The 26152-nt window shown below is 36.0% G+C and overlaps 2 protein-coding genes across 5 annotated transcripts in view; both read right to left on the bottom strand.

Annotated features, from left to right (window-relative positions):
• SECISBP2 (SECIS binding protein 2) overlaps nt 1-21628 on the bottom strand; it is a 29127-nt gene extending 7499 nt beyond the window's left edge. The window contains exons 1-14 of one of the 4 annotated variants that reach the window (XM_032214105.1): nt 21504-21628; nt 17576-17724; nt 16409-16652; nt 14144-14267; nt 13396-13628; nt 12576-12639; nt 12022-12179; nt 11385-11531; nt 9644-9745; nt 7994-8128; nt 7707-7845; nt 6362-6531; nt 4465-4636; nt 3347-3506 (exon numbers count right to left, since the gene is read on the bottom strand). In XM_032214105.1, coding sequence (XP_032069996.1) covers nt 3347-3506; nt 4465-4636; nt 6362-6531; nt 7707-7845; nt 7994-8128; nt 9644-9745; nt 11385-11531; nt 12022-12179; nt 12576-12639; nt 13396-13628; nt 14144-14267; nt 16409-16652; nt 17576-17724; nt 21504-21533 — 2027 coding nt within the window. In that variant the 5' untranslated portion in view covers nt 21534-21628. Of the gene's footprint in view, nt 1-3346; nt 3507-4464; nt 4637-6361; nt 6532-7706; nt 7846-7993; nt 8129-9643; nt 9746-11384; nt 11532-12021; nt 12180-12575; nt 12640-13395; nt 13629-14098; nt 14268-16408; nt 16653-17575; nt 17725-21503 lie in introns of all 4 variants that reach the window. The other 3 variants (XM_032214103.1, XM_032214104.1, XM_032214106.1) reach the window with 3 other exon arrangements.
• Nucleotides 21629-24132: 2504 nt separating this feature from the next.
• CKS2 (CDC28 protein kinase regulatory subunit 2) lies at nt 24133-25943 on the bottom strand. Its single transcript, XM_032214206.1, has 3 exons — nt 25791-25943; nt 24920-25047; nt 24133-24418 (listed from the first exon to the last, which is right to left on the bottom strand). Exons 1-3 carry the CDS (start codon nt 25847-25849, stop codon nt 24366-24368), a joined length of 240 nt encoding a protein of 79 aa, XP_032070097.1. The 5' UTR covers nt 25850-25943; the 3' UTR covers nt 24133-24365.
• Between the last annotated feature and the right edge of the window lie 209 nt (nt 25944-26152).

Raw genomic sequence — 26152 nt, 5'->3', positions numbered from 1 at the left:
TCAAACATTTCAAAGAAGAAATTATTCAAATGACGTGCAGATCAAGCATCATGATAGCTGAGAAAAGACAAAGGATGAAAGCTAAAGCCTCTGGCAATAAGATTTATGATAAATCAACATAGATTTTCAAGAACAAGCAGGAAAGGGTTAAATAGTTCAATAATGTAAAAAAGTAAAGCATAATGTAAAAAAAGGGCAAATGATAAAAAAGTAGAGATAGCCTTAGAAAGATTTTAAAAAATCATGGGAGGTTTCAGCCAAGTTAGGGCTTCTTAGGAAGAAACATGGAAGGAATTGGATAGAAGCAAATGAAGTTAATAGAATTTGGAGATAATACTCAAATATTTTTTACAAAAAGGATTGCAGAATAATAGAAACATTTCTTGCAGAGGAATATATTCAGGAACTGACTTCCCTAGAAGTGAAGGACAAGAGACATTAAACCAGCTGTCAAAAGGAATAGCACCAGACATAGATGAAATTCCTATTGAATTGTTTAAAGTTACAGAAGAAACAGATAAGGTACTAAGAGTTTTACTTCATATACAGAACATTATGAGGCCCAGAGATTGGAAAATATAATTGCAAACAAAATAACTGAATCATTCTATTAATGAATTCAACTAACTAAAATGGGACAGATAGTAAAGTTAATTAGATAATTTAAGATATGCTTCATCACAGTATAACTATGACTATAAGTCTTGCCAGATTGTGAAATATATAATACTGTGTTTCCACAAAAATAAGACCAGGTCTTATTTTCTTTTGGGCGCCAAAACAAGCAATAGGGCTTATTTTCAGGGGAAGTTCATACAAGCCACACTTCCAACAGATCCGTGGTTCAAGGAAAACTAATGCACACTCACACAATGGAACTGCCCAGCATGGAAGTGGTCCAAGATAAACGTACTCAGCACCCTCTGTCTGGATATAGTCAGCTGCTGTCACAACACCCGTGTGTACATTTTTTTTCAATGAACAGGAAACTTCTTGTGCTTGCTCGTGAGGGGGAGGGAGGAGGCTACGTGGTACACTAGGGCTGCAGTTACAAGGCAGGAGGTAGAACTGCCTCACACACCCTGCACTAGTTTACCTCAGGGCCCCTGTCGCCAGGCCATCCATGCCCCGACACCTGCCTCGCCTTGCAGAGGTGGCTCCAGCAGCCCTTTCCAGCAAGATCCTGTGTGGCCACTGACCCACTTCTTGTTTGCTCACTGTCACAATGGAGCAGGAGGCTGAGCAACACACTGGTGCCATGAGGCGAGGCAGGGGCCCTGAGGTAAACTAGTGCAGAGTGTGTGGACCATGAGGCGAGGCAGGGGCTAGAGCTGCTCCACATGCCACACACTGACTTACCTCAGAGCCCGCGCAGCCAGGCCATCCACACCCGGACACATACCTCACCTTCTGGCTGCAACAACAACACCAGCACATCATTTGGCCTCCTGCTTCGTTGCGAACCATGAGCAAGCAGAAAAAGTAGGCCTGCATACACCTCCTGCTGCACATGACTGTTGGTGCTGCCACCATGTGGCAGGTGTTGGGGTGTGGATGGCCTAGCTGCCGAAGCCCTGAGGTAAGCCTTTGCAAGGTGCATGAGGAGGCTCCATACCCACCCACCCGTGCCTCATGCATACAGCACTGCAAACAACCAGATGGAATGGGCAGCCAGCTGGCTCCGCAGTTGGGCTTATTTTGGGGGTAGGGCTTATATTATGTGCAGACGTAAAACGTCTTATTTTCAGGATAGGTCTTATTTTCAGAGAAACAGGGCAATTATGCCAGAACATCCAACTATTTCTCAGATGAACCTTTATAATGACCAAGAAGCCACTGCAAGAACTACATGTGGAAAAAAATAGTTGTTCACAATTGGGAAGCAAGTATGAAAAGGATACACATTGCTCTATTTAAATCATACAGACAATCTATAGAAGAACAGAAAGGTTAGACAGTTGGAAACAAATCTGGAAGTTTGAAAATTTGATATGTGCATAAAATGCTGACTTTTTTTGCCGAAAGTAAAGAAACTTTATAAGAATACACTACTTAACAGAGAGGCACACAACATCCTACTAACCCTATCCAGATTTTATTTTGCTTGAAGCCTGGAACAAGATGAAATAAGAACAAGAGGGCGGCGCGCTTAGACACTGCAGCTTTGAGTTCCTGGTACCACAGTAGAGTTAGGCAAAAACTAGTCTATACCCGCAGGGAGTTATTAAAGATTAACCAATTTTGTTGTGTTTAAGTATAATGACAATAAAGATTATACTTACTTAATAACTAAAAAATCTGAAAGAACTGAAGGTGGGAGATAATTTTGGAGTTTAGGGTCAAGAATAAGGATGGACAGTATGCTACAGAAATAAAGAATAAATTAACCCTAGCAGGATGGCAATGGCAAATTGACATCACGAAGAATAAACATATATACATGTTTTTTTTTATCCAGCAGAAATGTACAGCAATTAATCCTGGACATTAAGGTAGAGTGAAAGAATGAGGATTTCAGATTTGAAGACAATTTTAAAAAACCAAACAGTTTTGGACTAAATAAAATCTAATGTCTCCCTTGAAACAATGATCAGCATAGAATACTTTGGACAAGTGGTATGATGGACTGATGAGGAAAAAAAATCCCTACATTTGGCAACACTGAACAAAGTAGAAAAAAGAAAAAATACCAATTAGATTGAAGGATAGGGAATGTCTTTGGACAAGCTATGGATTATTATCTGGCACAAGTCAAGATGGAAGATATTTGTCCCTACTTATACCAGGGGCTGAACCAAATTGACACCTAATTAACATACCTGAACCAAATGGAAAATGTAACTGGGTAAAACAGTTCAAAAATGTCAATTTCTTCTTTGGTGAACCAAAATTTTCCAGTGGACAAGCTTATTCAAAAGTGCACATCCACCATTCCACCCTAAAATGTCATTTGTTTACAATTAAGGTCATTCCAGAATTTTACTAATCCAGCATGTAACTGAACGCATGGAGGAAGTCAAATTGGATGCATAAGAGGGCCATAGAGGCAGCACCATCCCTTTCTGCTCTTCAGAGGTTCAGCTGGAAATTTCAAGTCAAAATTACTTGTTTGAACTTGAGCGTGAAAAAAACATAATTGTGCACTGCATGGGAAGCTGTAATAACATTTCAGATCAGTATGAGTAGAGCTTCCCTTCAAACATTCATGTTACCCAAATTGGGGAGAATAAGAAATGGTATCTTCATACTCTATTCAATTTGAAAGTTTTTATAGGCATCTTGCTTCACAGACCTCCCAAGCCTATAACAAAAGCAATGTTTGAATGACTGATACCAATGTACTTACTCTCTAAATCTTCGGCTATGGATTTTGGGAAAGTTGGATTTCAACTGTGATGGATCAATGGAGTTTTGCATGGAACCACTAGATTCTGTACATTTCAAGTCCACTTCTGAATTACTTGGCGTCAGAAGTACTGGGTACTCTGCAACTTCTTTTACAACTTCTAAGTAAAAGGAAGTTGAATGAATACACAAATGGTTAATTTTTTTTAATAGATCAGAAGCTTTAGAAGTATTATTGACTAATTTAAGGAATTATTACAGTGAAACTGGCATGAAAAGTTACAGGCCACATAAGGAGGAGAGATTACCGAAATGAAAACCATAGAACAGGACATCTTACATCTGTTTAAAGTTTAAGTAATCTTTGTACGTAAAGCAAATAGTTAACATTTAAAATAATCACATCATCAACCTTCAAAGGGAATATGTTTCATATTTATAAATACAGATAGTCCTTGACTAAATGACCATAATGGAACCCAAAATTTCTGTTGCTAAGTGAGAGTTTCCCCCCATTTTCCTTTATTCTATGTTCTCATTGCATTTTATATTTAATTTATTGTTAAACTTTATATATTTCTTGAGAATAAAGAATAGGTGATATATGCATATACTAAATGTATATAATATTGTATATCTCTATATATGTGTGTATAGTTATAGATTTTAATTGTATAATTAATTTTAAATGTAACTGTTATAGTTATCATTATATTTACATTAAAAATTTGATTAAAGCAAAAAATAGAAATATTATCTCTTCTTCGCATTTTCAAGTCCCTTAGGTTATATGAGAAGCTAATTCTTTACTGTTCCTGTTTTAAATTGAACGGTGCCTTTTGCATGTATAAAACTTGGCAATCCTAGATGCCAATTTAAGATATAAGCCTGGTGTAATGAAGACCAACCTTGTCCATTGCAGGTTTTAACTATCTACAAAAGGCTCAAAGGCGGCAATTATATTTACAAAAGGAAGATGAGAATTTTTAAACAAGATTTTTTTGTGCACAGTGTAGGATAAAGCAATATCTAGGCTTACGTGCAGAAGCAGCTGTATCACAAACAAGCCAAACCAATTATTCATTAACACATTAAAAAAATTCCATTCCCTATAAGCACCTGGACCTGACTGGTTGTCCATGAACCCTGCACCTTCTTTCGGGGCTTTACAAAATTGCTCGTCATCAGGAACAGATTCTGCATTCTGCTCGACAGCATCAGCTTTCTTCGGTGTAGCCATCTGTTCTAAAACGTGTTGCTGTTTTCGCTGTTCTCTCTCCTTCAAAATAATCTTAAAAAGAAAATACTTGCATTAGGCTCACCCTAAATAAGGTTAACTGGTTCCTGAAATGTTGGCAGGCATAATTTAACTACTTTAGGATCCTTTTTGTCTGACTTTCCAAGAAAGGTAGTTAAGGCAAGTGAATAGATTTTAAATATGTGAAAATACTGAATTCCTGTTCCACGTCTCAATGGGATGAGTTGAAATGAATGCCTTTAATAATGTAGGCTTTTAAGAGAGTCCCATTAGGTGAGATTTTATTCATGTTGACCGCCCCAATGGGCCAAAAATCTAGAGGGTCACTTGTCCAAATCCCTGAGGAAGAACAACACCTCTTTCTTGGCAGCTAAGAAGCATGGGAGAAATTGGTTAGATATTTTTCCTTTCTTCTGTGGAATTTTCTTGGGAGCCATGACTAACTGTGAAGAAAGAAAAAGGAATCTAAGCTCAAGTTGTGAATGAAATCTTCCAGAATGCAGAAAAAAATCTGATTTATGCAGACTTCTACGTGCATTAATATCCAGAAAGAGTAGTATTTGGATTTGATTTGATTTTGAGCAGGCACTAAGCAAGCCTCATACAATTTTTTCAAAGGTAGTTTTTCATCTAATACTTCATTAACATTTTGTACTAAGCCATCGTGTCTTTGTTAATACTTCTTTTTTGAGCCTTATTTTTTAAAAAAAACCAACATATCTCATGCTTTCTTTACTACTACTGTGTATTCTTAGTAAACTTTCAGTACTATTTTAAACAGATATATTTTGCCACTTTATGTCTTATGTAGATTACAATGTGGTAACATGCATCAGAAGGCCTTGGTCTTTATAGACGGAAAAAACAGGTATTCGTTTAAATGCTCTTAAATTCCTTCAATTGCAAAAAAAGGGAGGACGTTTCATTCTTTTGGCCTGTTACAATCCTGTTTAAGAAAAAGAAAACAAAATGGTGGCAGCAAACACTAAACTGAAGACTTTGTTACATCACCCTGAACTGTTCTATTGGAAGAGGCAGACCTGGTGGTGTAGTTTTAGAGGAGTAGAAGGGCTGTTACACATCTCTGACAAGCAGTTGCTAATTGCAACATTTAAATTAATAGAGAGATAAATCCCATGAGAAAACTATGGCATTATATTAACATGAAGAATCATCTTTTTAATGTTAAATTAAAAGGTAGCTCACAGGAGGATACTAATGTTATGCTATTGTATCAAAATAAGGTAGCTTATACATTTGATATTCCTGATCATTTCAAAAATGATCGTTCCCAAAAAACTCTTTCAGCAATTCTACCTTAACAGTGAATTCACTCAATTTCTATCTTACCCACATCTCTACACATTGGCATCCTTCAGTCTCAAAAGACTATGGTATCGTGCTCTGGAAAGAGGTCCTAATGCAGCCTCTGGTGTGGTTGAAAAGTCCAATTCGGGAGTGGCAATCCCTTCCACACTCAGGGCAGATACATTCTGTCCCCTTCCCACATCCCTAAGAATTAATGTATTAGTCCTTAGTATGTTTCTGGTAGCCAACAGTTTGAGGAATTTCATATGTATTAAATATTAAAGAAGGATGAAGCATCTATAACTGTTTCTCAACAATAGCAGCTTTAAGACATGTCAACATCAATTGCCAGAATTCTCCAGCCAGCCTGTTGTCACAGTTGAGAAATGTTGGTAGGGCAAAGGAGTAACAGTTACACTATACTGTACTTGGAGTGGTTAGGTAATGTACCTTTTTTAGTGATGTTGGCTTCTTTGGCTTTGGGACTTCTCTCTGCTTCCCCTTCTTGACCAATGGAGAACTAGAATCCAAGGGGTTGTGTGGAGTATTTTTCTGAATTGATGACGACGTTTTTGTCATTCTGGGAGATTCCTTTGTGGACAATGTTACTCCACTACCAACTGAAACAAATATAAATATATAAATATAATCTGATGGAGGCTTTAAATCTGAAGCCCTTACTTACATTTGAGTGTAATTCAGGTTTAGCAGTGAACTCATCATATGAACTCAAGAATGTACAAGAGAACATCTTCCTTTCTTTATGTAGCAATACATTACACAAGCCTTCTCTTGGGAATATTATAATTTTTTAGAAAAGTAAACTGCTGCCAATTTCTTCTGCCCTGTCATTACCAATTTTAGCTAAAAGTAATTAGTTGTTTATATCACTGCTATTTCTTTAATGATGAAATACTATGGTTTGTTCTCTGTCTTGTACCTTCATCTTACCTTATTATTGCAAATAAACCAGTTTGGTGTTGAACACTAAATGTTTAAATTACATTTAAGAAGTCATGAAACCATTGAAATTCAGTGAAGTCATTACCACCTTGCATTTCAAAGTCTGACCACACTTATTGTACTATATTGCGTGATATATTCAGACTGCTCCCATAAACTTTTGTGGAGCAGTCTGCTTTATCTTTCATATCCATCCAGTGTTTAAGACTGTCAATCTAATGGTAGATTACCCACAAATCATGATAATCATAATTTATTATTATTTGAATGGTGGAAATATTATCAAAGCCATCTATACTTGGGCTTACATATGATATAAAAAGTGGACCATTTGGGCTGAAAAACATTAAAGCTATGCACTATATCCCCATAGTGGTTTTGATAGATTATACCTGCCCCGCATAATGGAGGCAGAGGTTTACTTCAAATCATACAAACTATTGAAGAAGAAAAACACGCATTGGCTGATTACATAAAATACAGCCAAGAACAGGCATTGATGCAAATTAAAAATTGAAACTTATGTATAGGAAAACAAAGCAAATATTGAAATAATGTAATAAATACAAGGACAAAATACTGGTAAGAAAAAGCATTACATGGAAAAAGTTGATGCATATGACAGTCAATACAAGCTAAAGAACTGGTAGCATTGACTTCACATTGCTATGGACAGATAATAAAATAATATCCTTTCTCTGAATTCTTTTTTTTTATTCCTTCTACTGAAGTCTTTTAATAATTACCTCACCTTAGAAGATATAAGTTCAAAATAGAAAAAGAGTGATGAATTTGAATGTCATCATCTAGAGAAACACTATCAAAAGCATACCTGAAAGCACCAGAGGTTTAAATGATTGCTTTAATTTTTCTGCATGCTGTTTTTCTTCCAAAACTGCCAGCATACCCCCTAAATCAAGCTGCACAGGAATCTGACTCTTTTTTCTATTTTTCTTAGATGGCAGAGTATCCTGTAAAGAAGTACAAAACAAAAACAAAAACCCACAGATTTTCTCACATTCCAAATTTTATCTAAAAAATAAAATATGAGCATACCTATCCAGCAATATTTGTATAACTCACAAGCAAGTTAGTGTAACACAGAACGGACAAATTTACCTGCATTTTCTTTTTTTCTATTGGAGCTGGTGGATCCTGTTTGCCTGTTTTTCTTGTGGATAATACATCAGGCATAGGTATTAATTCCTTTGGAGGAGAATGATCATGAGACTCAAATGAGAGCTTTGTGATTACCTTGGAAAATAAATACAATGAAAAAGCTATGAAGGATGAAAAACTATGGCTCAGTTCAGTAATCTAAACACAAGTAGTCTTTATTTAGGAATTGACTTGTTTCACAACAGTTTGTAGATATAATGGGGATGAAAAAGAAACTTTGCAACCAGCCCTTTTGTTTACAACCTTTGCAGGTCTATAAAGCAGAGGAAAACTGAAGAAAGTACACATTGTTGCTGTTTCACTTAATAACCACGTTGCTTAATGACTAAGTTGCCGGCTACAAAACAAGGATTACTTGTAGATTTTAATTTACTGATCTAAGTTCTTATGCGGCAACAGCCTTAAAACTTCATGAGTTAACAGGATTCTAGTTACTCACTTCAAAATTATGATGATATGTTTGGATTCAAGTGATATTCCTGCTTCAGTTCTTTAGTTTCACATCTCTGTGTGTGCCATATGTGATAGGATTGCCCATCCCATTGTGCATGCATGTTGTCATCATCAAACAACTTTGGGTCCAAGCAATTACCAAAGATTTTCTAATGTGTGTAGAGCAGCTATTCTTAATACATTGGGAACCATGAAGCAGTTTTGAGACCACAAGGCTGTGATGACAAACCTATGGCATGCGTGCCAGAGGGTGGCCCACAGAGTCCTCTCAGTGGGCACATGTGCCATCGCCAGCTGCTTTTCCAAGTTCTGGCTTGCACATGCGCGCCGGCCAGTTGGTCTTCATGCCGGCATGAACATGCATTCACATGTTGGAAACCGGAAAAGAGCACCTGGCCGCCATGCACATATGCACTGGCCAGCTGTTCTCTTCCGGGTTCCAGAGTTCCAGTGCACACACACACGCTCCAGTTTCGGCACTCAGTATTTACCTATTCACAAAAATTGCCAACCATAAAAACTAGAAAGACACCCTTTTATGAAAATGCAAACCAGCAAGGGTATTTTTCCAAGATTATTTTTTAATGCTGTAGCTCTCTATTATTTTTATTTTCTAAGAAACCCTATGAGGAGTGTTTGCACAGTTCAAGAATTTTGAGTAAGAAAGGTGATATTGATATTTTGTATAATATCACCTTCCTGTTCATTGGATTGCAGGAGAACTGGTGGAGACAAAGGAAATTTCTGACACTGTATCTTCCTCTTATTTTTATTCCAAATTCCTTTATTATGACTGATATCATTTATTATTGGACTGATAAATGAAGTCCACTGCATTTATTTTTCAGGATATTTAATTGATTTGAGCAAAGTGCTCATGACCGAAATTTGAAATGAAAGGAATAAACCCCAGGCATTAAAAATTGATGTTAAATTTACTTAACATTGAATCACCTTTTTCTCTTTTTTTTATATGCCATTTTTTTCTTTTTTGTTATCAATACTGGACATGTTTTTGTTTTGTTTTATTTGTTTTTCTGTTCTGTATTTTACCTTTCATAACAAAAAATATACATAAAAATAAAAATAATGAATACTCATTTAAAAGTGAAAATAGAGACAAATAATAATTCTTACTTTAGTCTTCTCAATAATAGGTGTTAAACAATGAATATTTTCAGTTGCCTGTTTATGTTTTCTGTCAAAAGCAGCTGCTAAATCTGGGAATTCTTCAACATCCTACATAAATCAAAGTAGATTGTTTGAGTAGATCTGGGTAGGAAACAATTTATTTATTTACAAATACAATTTAGAGACTGCCTAACTCCTGAGATTTTTAAATGGCTTACAATTAAAGCAAGAACACTACCAACTTCCAACCCTCAAAGAAATCACATATAAGCAAAAGACTCATCTAAAAGAAGCTCAGCTATTGATCTGCCCCAAGTTTTGGTAGACAGCTAGGCCTAATAGCTCCCTGAATATCACCAGGATAGAAGCCACTTGGATTTTCTTTCTCAAGGCAATACAGCCTTTTCTAATCATGCTGCAAATATTGGTTATATGTTTTCTTATCATTTTTAGGGAAATACCCCAAAAAATGTATAATGCACATAAGGCAGAAAAACTCCATAATACAGCCACCGTAGCTCAACTGAAGTTCAAAGGACTATTCTGATAGAACTGAATAATACAGTTCTATCTTACAGTGGCATTGACCTCCAAAGATTATTTAGCTCTGGTTTAAGCTATATTACACTATTCCCAGAAGCAAACCTTCCTTTTCCCTCTCTCTCATTATAGTATTATGCCAGGTTCTAGATTCTCAGTATTTTTCCTTCTTTTTATATGAAGTGATTAAAAAGACAAGTGACATCTGTCTCATGTAAAGAAACAATATTTCTAATTTTGATGATATAATTATGTAACTAAGTTGATGTAATAATGAAGACTCTCCAATTTCCGATTCTGAATTCTCAGGATTGCATCACACATCTTTCATGTATCCAATAAACATATTGGTTTAGTAACTAAAGGAATATGGAACATATATTTTCAATAGTCTTGTGTGATAAATTATGAAGGATAATGTACTTGAAAGTTTTTGAACTCTAAAGCAGAATATAAATACAAAAGCACATGAACAAGCCACCATTTTCAAAAGCTATTATTTATTAAACTTATGTGTCACTCCTCTCAAAAGAAACTCCAATGAGAGATTTAAGAATGTGCAGTTGAAATCAGTTGAAGTTAAGTGATAAAGCAATCTATTTCTAATGTAATATTACAGTTACACTCTAAGATGAATTTTCAGTCGGTTTTACTAAGCCAAGGGCATCAAGCAAAGCCAATCTCTTGTGTCCTCCCTTTTACTGTGTGTATGTGTCTCTGTATTTGTTTATTTCACATTCAGGGAGGAAAACAAATCCCTAATGTTGTTGAACATATTATATAGTTTTTAGTGGAAACAGTACTAATCCAAGTTATAAACTTAAAGAAAATTATTATACACTATATCAGTTTAACACTTAAAAGTATTTTCTACTTAGTAGTAAAATGTGTAACATTTATAAGAAGTTTGTGATTTTCTCCACATGTACTATCATTATTGCAAATGGTATTAAAAAATAAAATAAAAAGGGCAAAGCTTTATTTTTAAATAGGACTAATATTTTAAATAATTAAGGGAAGAAATTTATACTAAAGCCTGGAATTTAGGCTTAATTTTTATTCTACCTAAAATAAAATTTATATGATTTTTGATTGTCATGTGAAGACTAAATTATAATTATTTTTTATTTCTTTAAATTATATTGTACTATAATTCCTTTACACACACATATAATAATTAGTTGTGTCAGATAATTAACTTTAGCACCTGAATTCTTGGAGGGTCTTGAACTAAAATCCTCTGGATAGGAAGTTTCTCTACTTCACTGCATGGTCTGGCTTTCTTTTTTTTCTTTTTCTTCTTTTTTTTCTTTGCTGTTTCTTCAAGATTACTTGCATTTTCTCTTTCTGATTTCTGTATAAAGTAGAAGTAAATATTTCTTAAGAGAGATAGAAAACAAAGCCAAGATTGTATTGTAGAGTATGATCCTTTTATTTATTGGTTTATTGTTATCATGAGTTGCCCAGAGACATTTAAGACGGGCGGCCATATAAATCTTTTAAATAAATAAATGTAGATAAAATAATAAATATAAATACAAGAAGAGGTATGTGGTGAAAATCAATGAAAGTTGATCAGGAGAGTCAGTATGCACAGAAAAAGAAAGAAAAACAAGGGTTACTTAATCTCATATATTCATTTTTATACCACTTGCATTAAAATATTCTAGAGAAATAGATTTTATTAATGCAAGGCAAGAATACTATCCATGTGTTTTGATTTTTATCACAATTATCATTCTTCCTGTTACAAATCAATGCATTTAAATATTTTATACTGCAGGTTCACTGAAGTTCTGGTTAATTATAAAATAGTGAAAGAGCTTGGAAACTGGTCTTCATACCTTGTAATCCTCAGGAGCATTATCTGTTTTTTTACTTCCAGAATGATTGCTTGCTAGAATTGAAGCTGGAACTGGAACAACTTTTTTGGAAGTTTGGGAAAGCACAGTGGCCCAAGATAAGGGTATTTCAGTGAAAAGGCCTGGATTTGCCTGAGGAACTGAGAACAAACAGAATATTTTATTCAAACCAATTGCAAAGTAACCTAAGAATTGAAATCAGGGGTCTTTGATGCTCTCTGAGTTTGGTTATTTTCTTGTCTGGGGAACTGAGGACATAATATATTATTAAACTAATATCAGAGTAAACTAAGAGTTGACCTCACATGGAATCATTATTTCTATTTTGCGTGTAAAATGAAAACAGGAAATCCTCAATTATTACTATATGTTGAAAAAGACTAATTATATGTATGGATATTTTATACACAAAATGAATGGATTTAAGCATATTTATTTATAAAGTAAGAACTGGAATGTGAATTAATGCTTTAAATTCTAAAGTAGAAGGATACATCAACATGAAGCCAGGTTATATTATGCTGGATAGTGCTTACCTCCGGGATCTGATGAAGAACTTAAAGGTCTTGTTGTGAAATGCTTTTTCCCACATACTTCACCCTGTAGTAAATATTAACACCTTTAGTTGAATATATACAACTTAGTGTCATTTAAAAATAATTTATCATATGCACCTCTACTCAGAGTCAATCAGAAAATAAAGCCTCACCATGATAATAAATTAAATAAAATAGTTTATAATAAAATACATTAAAACTGCTCCAGAATAGCTTCAGTTGTTGCAGAAAATATCTTGCTTCATTAAATGACTTCTTCAGGATCCAGTGTGTAATTTATGTACAATGGAAAATCCATATTTAGTTACATTCAATTATAAATTACAAGAGCCACTGAAAATAAAATACAAATACATACATATACACGTTTTTTTTAAGATATACGAATGCATTCAATGCATTGATCTCACTGTGAGACAACTACAAAATTATCAATTAAATACAAAAATTATTATATATACAAGTGTAAAAGATATATTGATTTTTAGTTGCCAACCCAACTGTTTCTCTTTATAAATATAAATCAAACTAAGTTTTTGCTTCCCCCCTCCCAAAAAAAGGATTGTATACATAATATATAAAATGATCAGGTAATTTTAAGAAGACTTAGAGGAACATTTTTGGTAACTAAGAATTCAGTTCCAAATTTTCTCTAACATGCAACGGAATTGACATTATTGATGGGACATATATTTCTATTCATTTTTCCTTAATAGAGATTGGCAGTTGTACTGATCAGCAAATAGTTTTGTATCAACACCTCTATGTTCAACATCTCAAACACTATCCAGTGGCTAACCTCTTTGGTTATGTTTGAAATTGCAAGTTTTCCTGGAGGTGTCAGAGGCAGCTTATCTCCTTCTGCTGAGACCACTGGCCCCCATGCATGCTTTTGAAGATCCAGGAGATTGTTACTTTCTAGGTCTTGGAGTTTTGGGAAATCTGACAAGGTCATTTCAAAGGCAGGTTCTGGTAGATGTTCAGCATTTGGAATTTGCTTGAACTTCCCATTCATAACTTTAATAGGCCTATCTAATTTAAAACAAAATGTAAACACTAATGGTTACCTTTTTTAATAGCCATAATCAGTTTACTATTTTAAAGTTACTATGTTTAGGCCAAATCCTGAAACAAATTATGTAAAAAAACTCAAGCTGCTGTAATTCTACCACCCTGTATATTATCTTGATTTTCATCTCTTTCCCCAGCTAAGCCAACCAATGATTATATCCGCACTAAGCATGCTCAATTCTAATTAGGTTGTTTCCCTTGATTCCCCTCCCATTTGATTTAAGTGTCAAATTTGTAGATGTACACAACTATGCCCTGTTTCAGCTACATCCAAAATCTGATTTTTTTTTCTCAAAAGACTTCTATAGGAACTTCATTTCAATAGAGAGAACATTTCAGAATAATTTCTCTGTGTGGATGGGAAAGTGCTGCATTTTAACAATCTTTAAATATACTGTTTAATAATATATGTAATCTAAACATGATCTCACTGTGTATTCTGGCCTCTTTTTTTTCAATCATGTGAGTCAGTGTACCAGATTTAATAGTATTCCTGCTATGCAGAGGAATATAAGCTGAATTTTCGGTTGATCTGCAGGTAAAATCACTTCTATTAGGCCTTTTATCCTCCAGTCTAGTTTCATTATTTTTCAGTTGTCTCTGTACAAAATAACAAAGAAAAACAATGCATATTTCAAGTTGATTTTTCTAAATTATTTCCCTGTTTATTCCACTTATATTATTTACATTTATTCAAATATTCAACAGTTATTAAAATAAAAGCAAAACAAAATGAGCATTGAAGAAAAAATACAAGTTATGCCTAAAGAAAAGACACTGACAAGAGAGCATATTTCTTACTGGGATTAATGCAGAAGAAGGCCTTTTTGCATATATCTAACAATTGGTTCACAGACAGAGAAGCCACACAGATGAGCCTCTTCCTCACATCCTAATATTCAGACATGTTCATATAGGAAAGATGTTTTCTCAGTAATCTTCTAAACATTAAAAATTGTTAATATTAACTACTTCATTTCTGCTAAGAAAACAAATTGCAGTAATACAGATCTAACTATATGATTCAAATATTCTTTGCAGTTCAGCCCCTGCATTTTGTATTAACTGAGGGTTTTGGGCTTTTTTCAAGGATAACCCTATGTGCAAGTAGTCCTCGACTTACAACATTCATTTAAGCAACTTTTCGAAGTTACGGTGATACTAAAAAAAAAGTGACTTCTGATTGGGGCACACACTTATAACCATCGCAACATCCCCAAGGTTATGTACTGTATTTTTCAGAGTATAAGCACACCTTTTTTCCTCAAAAGAGAGGCTGAAAATCTGGGTGTGTCATACACTGAAAAAGGCATTTTTTGCCTCCCGAAGCCCCGCAGAGAGGGGCTGAGGAGGGCAGAAATGAGCAAAAAATGCCCCCCCCAGCAGCACTCTATAAGCCTCCATAAGGCTATGCATGCAATTTTTTTTGACAAAAAACGGGCCCGTTTTTTGCTCATTTTTGTCCCCCCAAGAACACACTCAAGCCCCCCAAGGTTGTTTGTACCTTTAAAAAAAAACGGGCACGTTTTCACAAAAACCGGGCCATTTTGGGGAGGTTTGTAGAGTGCAAAAACTCCCCCCCCCCCCGGAAAGCTCTTTAACTGATTGATGAGAATTACATTGATCAAGTGCTGTGCCAGCAGAAACTCCTATCTACTGTATTTTTCTCTCTCTCTATCCCTCTACCTACACAAACACACACACTCTCTCCCTAACAATTGTATTTCTCTATTTCTCTCTCTCTATCCCTTTATCTACCTACCTACCTACCTACCTACTCTCTTTCCCTATCTACTGTATTTCTCTCTATTCCTCTATCACTCTATCTACCAACCTATCTACTCTCTCTCTCCCTACCTACTGTATTTCTCTATATCTATTTATCTCTCTCTATCCCTCTACCTACTTACACACACTCTCTATTTCTCTCTCACTCTCACTCTCTCTCTCCATTTATCTACCTATCTAACTTCTCCTACTACCTACTGTATTTCTCTCTCTTTCTCTCCCTCTCTATCCCTCTATCTACCTACCTACTTTTTTAAAAATTTGCCTCTTCAAAACCTTGGTGCGTCTTATACTCCAGTGCGTCTTATGCTCCGGTGTGTCTTATATTCCGAAAAATACGGTAGTCAAAATTTGGGTGCTTGGCAATTTGCATGCATTTTATGATAACTGCGATGTCCCAGGGTCATGTTATCTCCATTTGCAACCTTCCTAGGGAATGTCCAACAAGCAAAGTCAGTGGGGGATGTATTTAAAAACTGGGGTGATTTAATAGCTGTGGCTATTGTAAAATTGCCAGTCACTTAACAATTTCCCTGCTTGGCAATGGAAGTTCTGATCCCAAACGTTTGGCTATAAGTCGAGGACTATCTATAGCAGGGATCTGAAACCTTGGCAATTTTAACACTTGTGGACTTCAACTCCCAGAATTCCTCAGCTAGTGAAGAGTTGAAGTCCACAAGTCTTAAAGTTGCCAAGGTTGGAGACCCCTGATTTATAGTGCGCTTTGTAATAGATGCATTGAAATGCAAAGCATGGACAAGGGTTACCACATCTGATTTGTCTTAGGAAAGGTCACAGCTAAAACAGTGGATCTAATTGGGTAATCACAGTCGTTACTTGTGAATCCAATGACAGCTAAGGATCAAAAAGCATGCTCCTTATTTGGAAATGAAGAGCAAGAGGTGAAAATACAGAAAGAACTGAAAATAGTTGTCTAAGCTGTTATCACTTACCCTGGATAAAGTAGCACATTCTTTTCTGATCAAAGAAGGCGGTGGGGTGTACTCTCTACCCTGTTTACTAGAAATGTTCTGACTCTGGAAGCTGGAAACTGCATGTGTTCTTGGTGTGGCAGTAAGAGAATATGGAGAATTGGTGTACTCCTCAAGAGAAGTACATCCTGTAATATTTTGAGGTGCACACTGAGAAAGACAGGTGGAGGTATCCCATGGTACTTCTTCAACATATAGCTGTTGTCTTAAACAGAATAAGCATATTGATTTTTAGCAGAACAGGTTACTCAAACATATCAACATTTTATAGTAGGAAAATAATCCCACTGTAGAGGTATGTTTTTATTTTATATCATAGTATGTTTGATATTCAAATGAAACAAATTATGAAACAATTGTTATAATGCAGAAACATGGCTTTCTAAAGCTGTCACAAATCACTTGGTTTATTTTGCTAAGAATTTTTGCAGAAGAAATAAATATAAAAAGACATGGGATACGGAATGAAAGCTGATTTACAAAATTCAAAAATACATGTATAGATGTAGAATTTCTTCCATAAATTGCAAGCAGTACTATACCAAGAAAGAAAAGAGGATAGCTGGAAAATATTTCAGTTCTAAATGCTAACACTAGATGTTTAGATTTCTGATCAACATATAACATAACATTATAATGAATATCACAAGTTGTGAAAGTATCAACATTTATCTGTATGTTTTTGAAAATAATTTTATATAAATATGATTTTCCTTTTAATGATTAAATGATAAGCTATATTTTGTTCCAACACAAAACAATCTCACAAAAAAAAATGAACTGGTATCTCAAAGTTTTTTTTCTTTATCTTTAATGATCATCTTTTTTCCATTTAAACTCTGTTCTTATTCTTAGTATTGTATAGATAATACAAGTAAGACATTTAGGGTTGAGAAAAAGCCCCGTGACTCATCAACTTTGAAGTATCTCATAAGTACACTAAATATTATAGTCTAAAATATTAAAGGAACATTTCAATGATATCATTCAGAATTATTGTTGAACTGGGGAGCCATATACATTGCTTAAATAAATAACCAATAAATGTAATTCACCAAACTTAAAAAATTAAATTCAAGATCTTGGGAAGTTAAGTTTCCTCAAAAATGAGACATAAAGGGTACATACTTATTCACTGATGGCTCCTGAACATATGGATAGCATGTTGTATAATATCCAGGAAAGACACATGCTTCTGAGGGTTCTGACCATGCCACTGTTACTGCTGCAAATTTGGGGACAAATGGTTTGACCTCTGCTGATAACTTGATACCCTGCTTTACAAAATAAGTTTTGATTACATATACTTTCAGATTATACAAAATCAATTAAAATGTTATGCATATACATGAGAAAAAGTACGATTCTTCTGCTCTTCAAACAATGAGACATTAAAATGCCAACTGTATATTCTCTTGATAATTACATTTAGCAGCAAAGATATTATAAGCAGTAGAGACACATATTTTTTCTATCTTTGCTATTCAATTAAGTTAAAAGACTTTCTATAGGTTTTAGGAAGTTTCTCCCTTTCTGCAATCTCTCTTCTTTTGCAGGAATCTCCCTACTAGCCTTTTACCCCCGTTACAGTTTTGCATTACGAGTTTAAATGTCAGATGTAATTTAAAGTAGAAGTTTGTGAAAGAGAAAACATCTTATTACACATTCTTAGTTTATGTATCTATATCTATGTATGTATGCATGTTTCTATATGTAGAGAGAAAGACAATATCAGCAGCTAAGGTGCTGGACAAGAAGTAGGGAGACAAGATTCTAATCCTTCCTTAAGAACAGAAGTTGCCAAGTGACTTTGAGCTACTCACTCTTTTTCACCCCTATTTAGGGGAGTTAAAAAATATCTACCAATTCGTACTAGATCACCACTGTAGATTATAATCTGTAACATTCAGTGAAAAAGACTTTAATCTGCAATTGGTTGGTTTGAGCTGAAAATTATAATATGCATATACACTGTGGTATGTTTGCATTGGCTCTATGTTAACTTTCATTTATAAAGTCGCAACCAAACTGCAGCAAGTTATTCAGCTAGCAGTTAAATGCCCTTTCATTGTGCACCCTCTAGTGGTTATTTCTAGAAACATTGCAGGAAACTTACTGTATATACTCGAGTATAAGCCTAGTTTTTCAGCCCACTTTTTGGGCTGAAAAAAGCCGCCTCGGCTTATACTCGAGTCAGTGAAAAATTTGCCCGAAATGGAGGAGAAAAAGGGGCGGGGCCATGCCGCTGGGTGACACTCGTGAATGGCCCGGCGCCCCTGTGAGTTTCCCCTCCCTCTGTGTCAGTTTGCCGCGCAGCGCGCACCGCACCATCCCCCCTCCTCACGTTCTAATGTAATGCAGGGCTGTCTTGCGATTCCCCTTCCTCCCCCTCCTGCCGCTCTGCAACGATGTCCCACCTCCTCCTTGTTATGGCAAGCAGCCACATAGCAATGTCCCACCTCCTCTGGTACAGTGATCCAATGATAGGAATCACTGTGCCGTGTGTCATAGGAGGCGGGACATTGCTCCCGCGGCTGCACGGGACATCATCATCACAGCGGGACATCAGCATCATGAGGTGAGTGAAGTATTTAATTGAATACACCGCTAGTTTACTGTTTTTCTTTGAAATAAATATTCAAAAACATTATTGGTATCTATTTTTATTTTTGAAATTTACCGGTAGCTGCTGCATTTCCCACCCTAGGCTTATACTCGAGTCAATAACTTTTCCAGTTTTTTTTGTGGTAAAATTAGGTGCCTCGGCTTATATTCGGGTCGGCCTATACTCGAGTATATACGGTAAATGTTTCGGTCAAGAATATGAATTATTTATTTTTGCAATTAGTGCAGTCATAATCTGGCAAATTTATACTGATTGCTTGCGAGTGCAGATTTAATCAAAAAGTGAAATATACACATTAAATCACATTGCAAAAATATTAAGCTAAAGTATGATTGAATAATTTTTACATTTCTGACAATTTGAATACATTAAAAAATTAAATATTTTGAAAATTTTGCAACTTTGCATCACATATTTTTCAGCCATTAGCTAATCATAATTATCCTTTTGATGAAATAAATAATTCATAAATTAAAAACAGAAAATAACATATACTATACAATCTTAGCCAAAGTGTGAGTGCATGGGGGTGGGGATGGGGGTAAAGCCCACTTCCATCCAAATGAAATATTAAATATTTGTACTTGCAATTCCCATTGTTTTATACCATGTAATGAGCCCAGATTCAGTTATCTTAAACTTCTACAACATTCCCAATTATATTGTTCAAGTAAATTCGTTTATTCTCTTTGAAATCACAGTATATACCTTTAATGTGCTTGTATATTTCTATTAAGCCATATGGAACCACACACTTGCTGGTTCTTTCTCCAAGTGGAATAACTGTCTTTGGTTCATTTTGAATGCATCATGTTATCCACAAAATATTCTTAGCATTGCTAACCACAGAGGATGTAAATAAATTGAAATAATAAGAACTTTGACTAGTAGTGTCAGGCAATATGGCAAAATTAAAGTAGAGAATACTTTTTCCTGGATACACTTTGCTCTCAGAAGAAAAGCTACTAAATGCAGATAAGCATATTCACTAAGAAGAAATACTAATGACTATTGCATCATCTAGTTTTAATTTGGTTACTAATATTATTTTAAATAATCTTCTATATATATATATGCAAAGATCATTACTTGCTGTCATCTGTTTCTGATAGTTATCTTCTGCAGTTTTGCCAATGTTACTCTTATTTCACTGTTCATTATTGCCAGACGCACAACATTTGGTGACATTAGAAGCATGGTTCAAAAATTTTTATCTGTTATATTTGTAATCACATTGCACATTGTAATTTGTAATAAAAGAAGTACCTGCTACATAAGTAGTTTCTTACAGTTCAAATAATAATAAGAAAAGTCCAATTTCAGGCTTCCTATCATTCTCTCTCCCTGCCCCTTTAAATAGTTGTGTCAATATTTTCAATTAGACTAGATTAAAATTCTGGAAGAAGACAATGGCAAACCATTTGTATATTAATATCAAGAAAATAATATTGTTGCACATTATCTAATTCCTGGGTATAGAGCTTAATTTCAAGAAGCTGTTTTGCTTATTTTAAGTCAGATTATTTGAAATCATTTACATTTACAAATAGAATTACAATGCTGTTTTATATTGTAAGGTACCTTATGTTATCTGAGACAAGTCTTGAAAGTCAGATAATAAATATATTCAGTGAATACAATATGTTCCTTTTATTGGAAAAAGCCCTGTCCCCTGAACTTTAGCTTTTTTGTGGGAAGTTTTGGCATTAAAATATGATGTTTTTGAAAAACGAACAAATGGAGAGAAATGGCAATTCTCTCTCTGCTTTAGAGAACAGAAATTAGGTGCAAGAGCAAATACACTATTGAAAAACAATTCCATAGGCAAGATTCATCTTAATTTTAGCCACCTTGAAAGAGGAATGGAATCTATCAATGTCCTGTAATGATAATGTTTACAGTATATTTGCTACGTTCACGGAATATTTTAACAGTAAGTCATGGTTAACAAACATGCTAGTTTGTATTAAAATAACTTGAACTAAAACGAAAATAACCACACTATGTTTTAATGTGATGCATTTTGTTTGGCTTCGGACTTTCTACTACAGTTCGTTAACTACAATTTAGCGGATTGTGAAAACACACTCGAAATGTGCCTTTCCTAAGGGCCTTTGGGTGCGACCGCCAGATCTCCGCTTGTATTTGCTTTTCATTTGGCAGAGGAGGAAGGACTCCCCACCTGAACTGAACAGACTGTCATTTTACACCTTCATTTCGAGGCTCCCGTCGAAAAGCAAGCAACGTGGTTTACCAAGAAGAAACCTCGGGCAGAGGCTTCCTTTTCTTTTTCTTTACCGGGATCGCGGGCGGGGGAGTGGGAGTTCTCGCTGCCGGTTACATAACAACGGCCAGGGCGACTTAAAAGAAAAGCCGGTCTTTATTTTTAGTGCTCCGCAGACCCAGCCTGACCGCCGTTTTCCCGCTTACCTCATTGCCCGCTCCCCGTTCTGAAGTCATGGCGGGGAGAAAAGCAAAGGTCAATGCCTTGCTAACGGCGACTTCCACCCTACCCTCCACCACAAACCCCGCTGGCGCGCACAAAAGTCGTCTTGGAAGCGACGCCGGAGCCTACAGGGATCACGGCCAATCAGCAGCTGCGTAGACGTCACATGACAGTCGCCATGACGCCAGAGGCAAAGAGAACCTTGCAGGCGGAAGTGTTCGACGGTTCTTCCGAGGAAGTCGCGCCGGGTCGCGGTTGCGCGGGTGGGAAGCCGCATCCAGCTGCAGAGGCAGAGTAGGCCATCGTGGGAGCTTTTGCTACCCAATCTCCGAGAGGAAGTGACAAAAACCTTGACTACAATACACCGCTATTCTCTAATTTTTCTGGAACTTCGCATCAGTAGACGCTTTTTTCCTTTCAAAAAACCTTATACATCTGAATTGCCCTGGGAAGCTGCCTTCATTTGACACTTGATATTTAGCAAGCCTATACTACTATGTATAAGATCTCATGTATAAGCTACGTTTGATTTTTCTAAACAGAAGGCATCCTGGGAAACTGCCTCATTAAATGCACTGCATGTATTTTTGGTGTATTTCAAATTTTATTTGGAGGGCTTAAAGTGGCATGCTGTTTACATGCAGTCTCATTCATCCTCTTCAATATTCTGTGTGAAGTTGTGTTGAATGAGTTCTAGATAAATGAGGATTTGAGCCTGAGACTCCATAGTGAAAATTAATTATTCTGTCAATATAGGCACATCACATAAAGGTTAGGGGTTAGTTTAGAAAAGGGAATCAGTATTCCAAATGCTGGGAGAAACAACACTTAACACAGAAAACGTGGCACTACTCACAAGTTTGTCTTAGAAAAGGATGTTCTGCCATTATGCTCTGAAGTTTTAGTAGGACCGTATCATGGAATTGTAAAGTTGGAAGGGACCATAAAGATCATCTAAACCTAACCCTGTGTGATGTGCAGAAAAACTAAAATATCCATGAGAAATGGTTGTGCAGTTATTAAAAATTGTCCATAGATGGAGAACTCACAATCTCCAAGTCTGTTCCACTATTGTTAACACTGTTAGTAAGTTATTTAAACAATATACAGGTAGCCGCACCTTATATCTATTTCTGGTCAGTTTCTGCTGCCATGGAAGTTTTCAACCATGTTCGCTGTGACTTTTGTTTTAAATCATGCTCCCTTGGTTCTCCCCATCCCCTGGGTAGAATCAGACAACTTAAGTTCCTTCAGCTTATTTTCATAAAGCATGTCGTCTCAATACAATTTTCATTATCTCCTCTGAATCATTTACGGTAGATGTCAAACACACCTGCAGGCTGGATCCAGCCTGTGATAGACCATGGAATTGGCCTGTCCTGGAGACAGCGAGGGACTGGCTCCTGCCGCCCCAGGCCCAGCCACGATGACCAGGCCACACCCACCCCGGACCTGCAAGGGCAAACAAACTCCTGATGTGGTCCACAACAGGATTGAGTTTGACACCTTTGCTTTACAGCATGGCTGGCCAACCTTTTGGCTTGTCTCAGGCAGCATATAAAGTATGTAATATAGTTTATATAAACATCACAAATTATAAAACTTTACAAACTTATAGCTATCCAGGACCACATGCAACCTGTGGGCTGGACACACCTGTTGTACAATAACCTATCAATATTATTCAGGAAATGTAAACCTCTAAATCATACATGAAATTCCAGATGTGATTATACCAGTAACGAATAGAATGACTTCATCCACCTTTGACACAATTCTTATAATGCAAGCCAAGTCTGTTACCTACCTTCTCATGGGTGTATCATACCGCTGACTCATCTTGCCAATGACCACACCCAAGTCCTGCTCAATTTTAGCATTTCCAAACTATTATTTCCCTGTTATATATAGGTCCTACAGTTTACTATCTCTAAATGTAATACTTTAATAATTAGCTATATTAAATAATATCTTGTTACTCTCAGCTGTCTTCCAGCCTGTTGGAAGTATGAAATTGATAAACAAGTTGATGGAATGTGTGTTAAGTTTAAATCTCCAGTCAGATGAATTGCATTCTAGAGGATTTTAAGGAATTTACTGTAGTCTAGCCAAATATTTATCCTTGAGAAATTTTCAAAAACCTTACATTTCCAGGAACAGTAAGACTTACTCTAACATCAATATTGGGAAAGATTTTAAAGGTAACAGAGCAATTGATCCATAAGCACTTTGGAAACAAATTATCACAAATCAGCATGAATTTGTCAATTGGTTTTGCCCATGAATCTCATTTTTTTTCTTAGTTTCATAGAGGGTGATATTTATGGCTAGGTGATCTATTAGGAAATATCAGATCTATAGGCAGGGTATGAGAAATAAGCCAGCTGTTATTAAAAAAAATTGGACAGCTTTTCTTATATTGTATGGAAATTAGATTAAGAAATTAAAATCCATAAAATACATACCAAGATTTAATTTTAAAAACAGGTTTATTTCTTCAGACCTATTTTAGGAGTTGAAAAGCCACAGGATGAATTGCTCTAACAGTTATAGAAAGATACCTTTCTAATATAAACCAAAGATCATTGAAGATTGTATAATCAACACATTACATGTAAGTTGTAAACTTTATTGAACAAAATTGACAAGAGCAAATAGGCACTTGTTAACAATGAGAGTTCAAGATCATAGCAGCCAACTTAACTTTGCATTTTACTGAGCTCTGTTGCTGTGAATAATACAGCTCATGCACAGGTAATGACTTATTTGTACATTTTTCTCAAGTATTCACTGAATACTACCAACATATATACATTTGTACATAAAATTTCAGAAATTTAGAGAAGTTATTTTTGTTGGCCTTTTGGAAGTGGTCTTCTAAAAAGAAGGATATGTGGTTCTGCAAGAGAAAAACAGAAATTTGTTTATGCCTGTTGTGAAAGCTTACACTTGCCAATCATGCTGATTAAACCCATCCCTTTATCACTGCCATTGTAACTGATTTGGAAAGAAAAATCCCCTTTCAAATATGGAACATAAGACTGTAGTCCAACATATTCAAAACAAATTGTGACATCATATCACAACTAAATATTTAACATTTATTAAAAGACATGTAAACATGCTAAACAAAATATTCAAAATATTTTGTATCACAATATAATATGTTACAACTAAGTTTACTTCTCCAAAGCAAAAACTATACAATTTAGCTTGACATAGGACACACTACATTTGTATTTTTCCCTTCAATTCCCAAATGATAGAAAGGGAAAAATGCTGACCACAAATGAAATAAACATTTCAGTAGGTTATGCAAACACTCCCAATTCATATCAATGCAACATGAAGTCTACAGGGAAAATATTTTCTAAAAATATAACATCTGCATTTATTTTACCTGGTTCATGAATCATATAGTGGACCCAGCCAAGACTCTGCTGAACACCAAGCCTTCTCCATTCTTCTTCAGTCATTAGATGTGTTTTTGGTACTTGCTTTGAGAGCTCTCTTGGCAGCATCACATGCCTATCACGATTTAAAATGTATATATCAAACTCACGGATAAAATGGTTAGAGTTGACTCAATAGGCATGAACCCAGTCATGAGTAAAATAAAATCTCCGATAAAAATCCATTGCTTTTTGGAAGTGATCAAAATTCTTTAGAATCATGCTTCGGCTGAAGTTACATAATCAACAATGGCAGCATTCAGATACTTTCAAAGTATCTAATATTACGTTACATTTGCAGTTCCACAAACAAATATTCAATATTCACACCATACACAATCAAACTATTTTCCCAAATCTAAAAGGTGCACAAGAACCATTACTGCAGCCAACGCCCACTCAGTCATTAGGTTTCCCTGAAAGTTAACCTCGGATCAGCCAATTATCCCCCTCCCCAGCTGCGATCAGGATAAAGAGTTCAGGGTGGAAAGGGAGAAAAGTTACCCCCTCAGAGGCCGAGTGTATGAAAACAACGGCGGTTACTGTACTTTAGCAGTGCCTCAGCTCTTTTGCATGGCAACTTCTACCTATAAAGATAATTTTGGTGGGCATTGATGCCACTTTCCCCCCGCGTTTCCTAAATAACCCCTGAAGCTCCTCAGTTCTCCTTTTTGTTACAGCCTCTGAGGCGGCCAACCGCTCGTTGTTTCGCTTCTATGTATTGAGGCAAAGGCAAATTGATCGAAAGCCGACTTCAGCCATCCCGCCCGCCCCGCCCCCCACACAAACGAAGCAACACGAGCCTCCCCGTTCTCATACCGGTATTCGTAGTTCTCGTCGAAGTATTTATCCGAATAATAGATCTGTTTATGAGACATTATGAGAGGAATGGCGGCGGCGGCGGCGACCACAGAGAAATCCCCCTCCGGCCCCAGAGCTCGTCACTAACCGACTGCCGTGAAAGCAACTCGGCACCCGACCCAATTTGAATCCGACATCTCGGCGGTGATTGGAAGGGAGCCCCGAACGAATGGGAGCGCGCGCCGTCACGTGGCCTCGGTCTGTTGCTATTTGACACTCTCCTAGGTTTGTCTCTGTTTCCACCAATCGGAGAGCGGAGGCGCCGAGGCCCAAGCGGGCGGAGTTGTGGCGGCGTTAAACACACTCGCTTGCAATGTTCA

Source organism: Thamnophis elegans, chromosome 3 (genome assembly GCF_009769535.1).
Source record: "Thamnophis elegans isolate rThaEle1 chromosome 3, rThaEle1.pri, whole genome shotgun sequence".
NCBI classification, from domain to species: Eukaryota; Metazoa; Chordata; class Lepidosauria; order Squamata; family Colubridae; genus Thamnophis; species Thamnophis elegans.
This window is presented reverse-complemented; position numbering and strand designations above follow the sequence as displayed.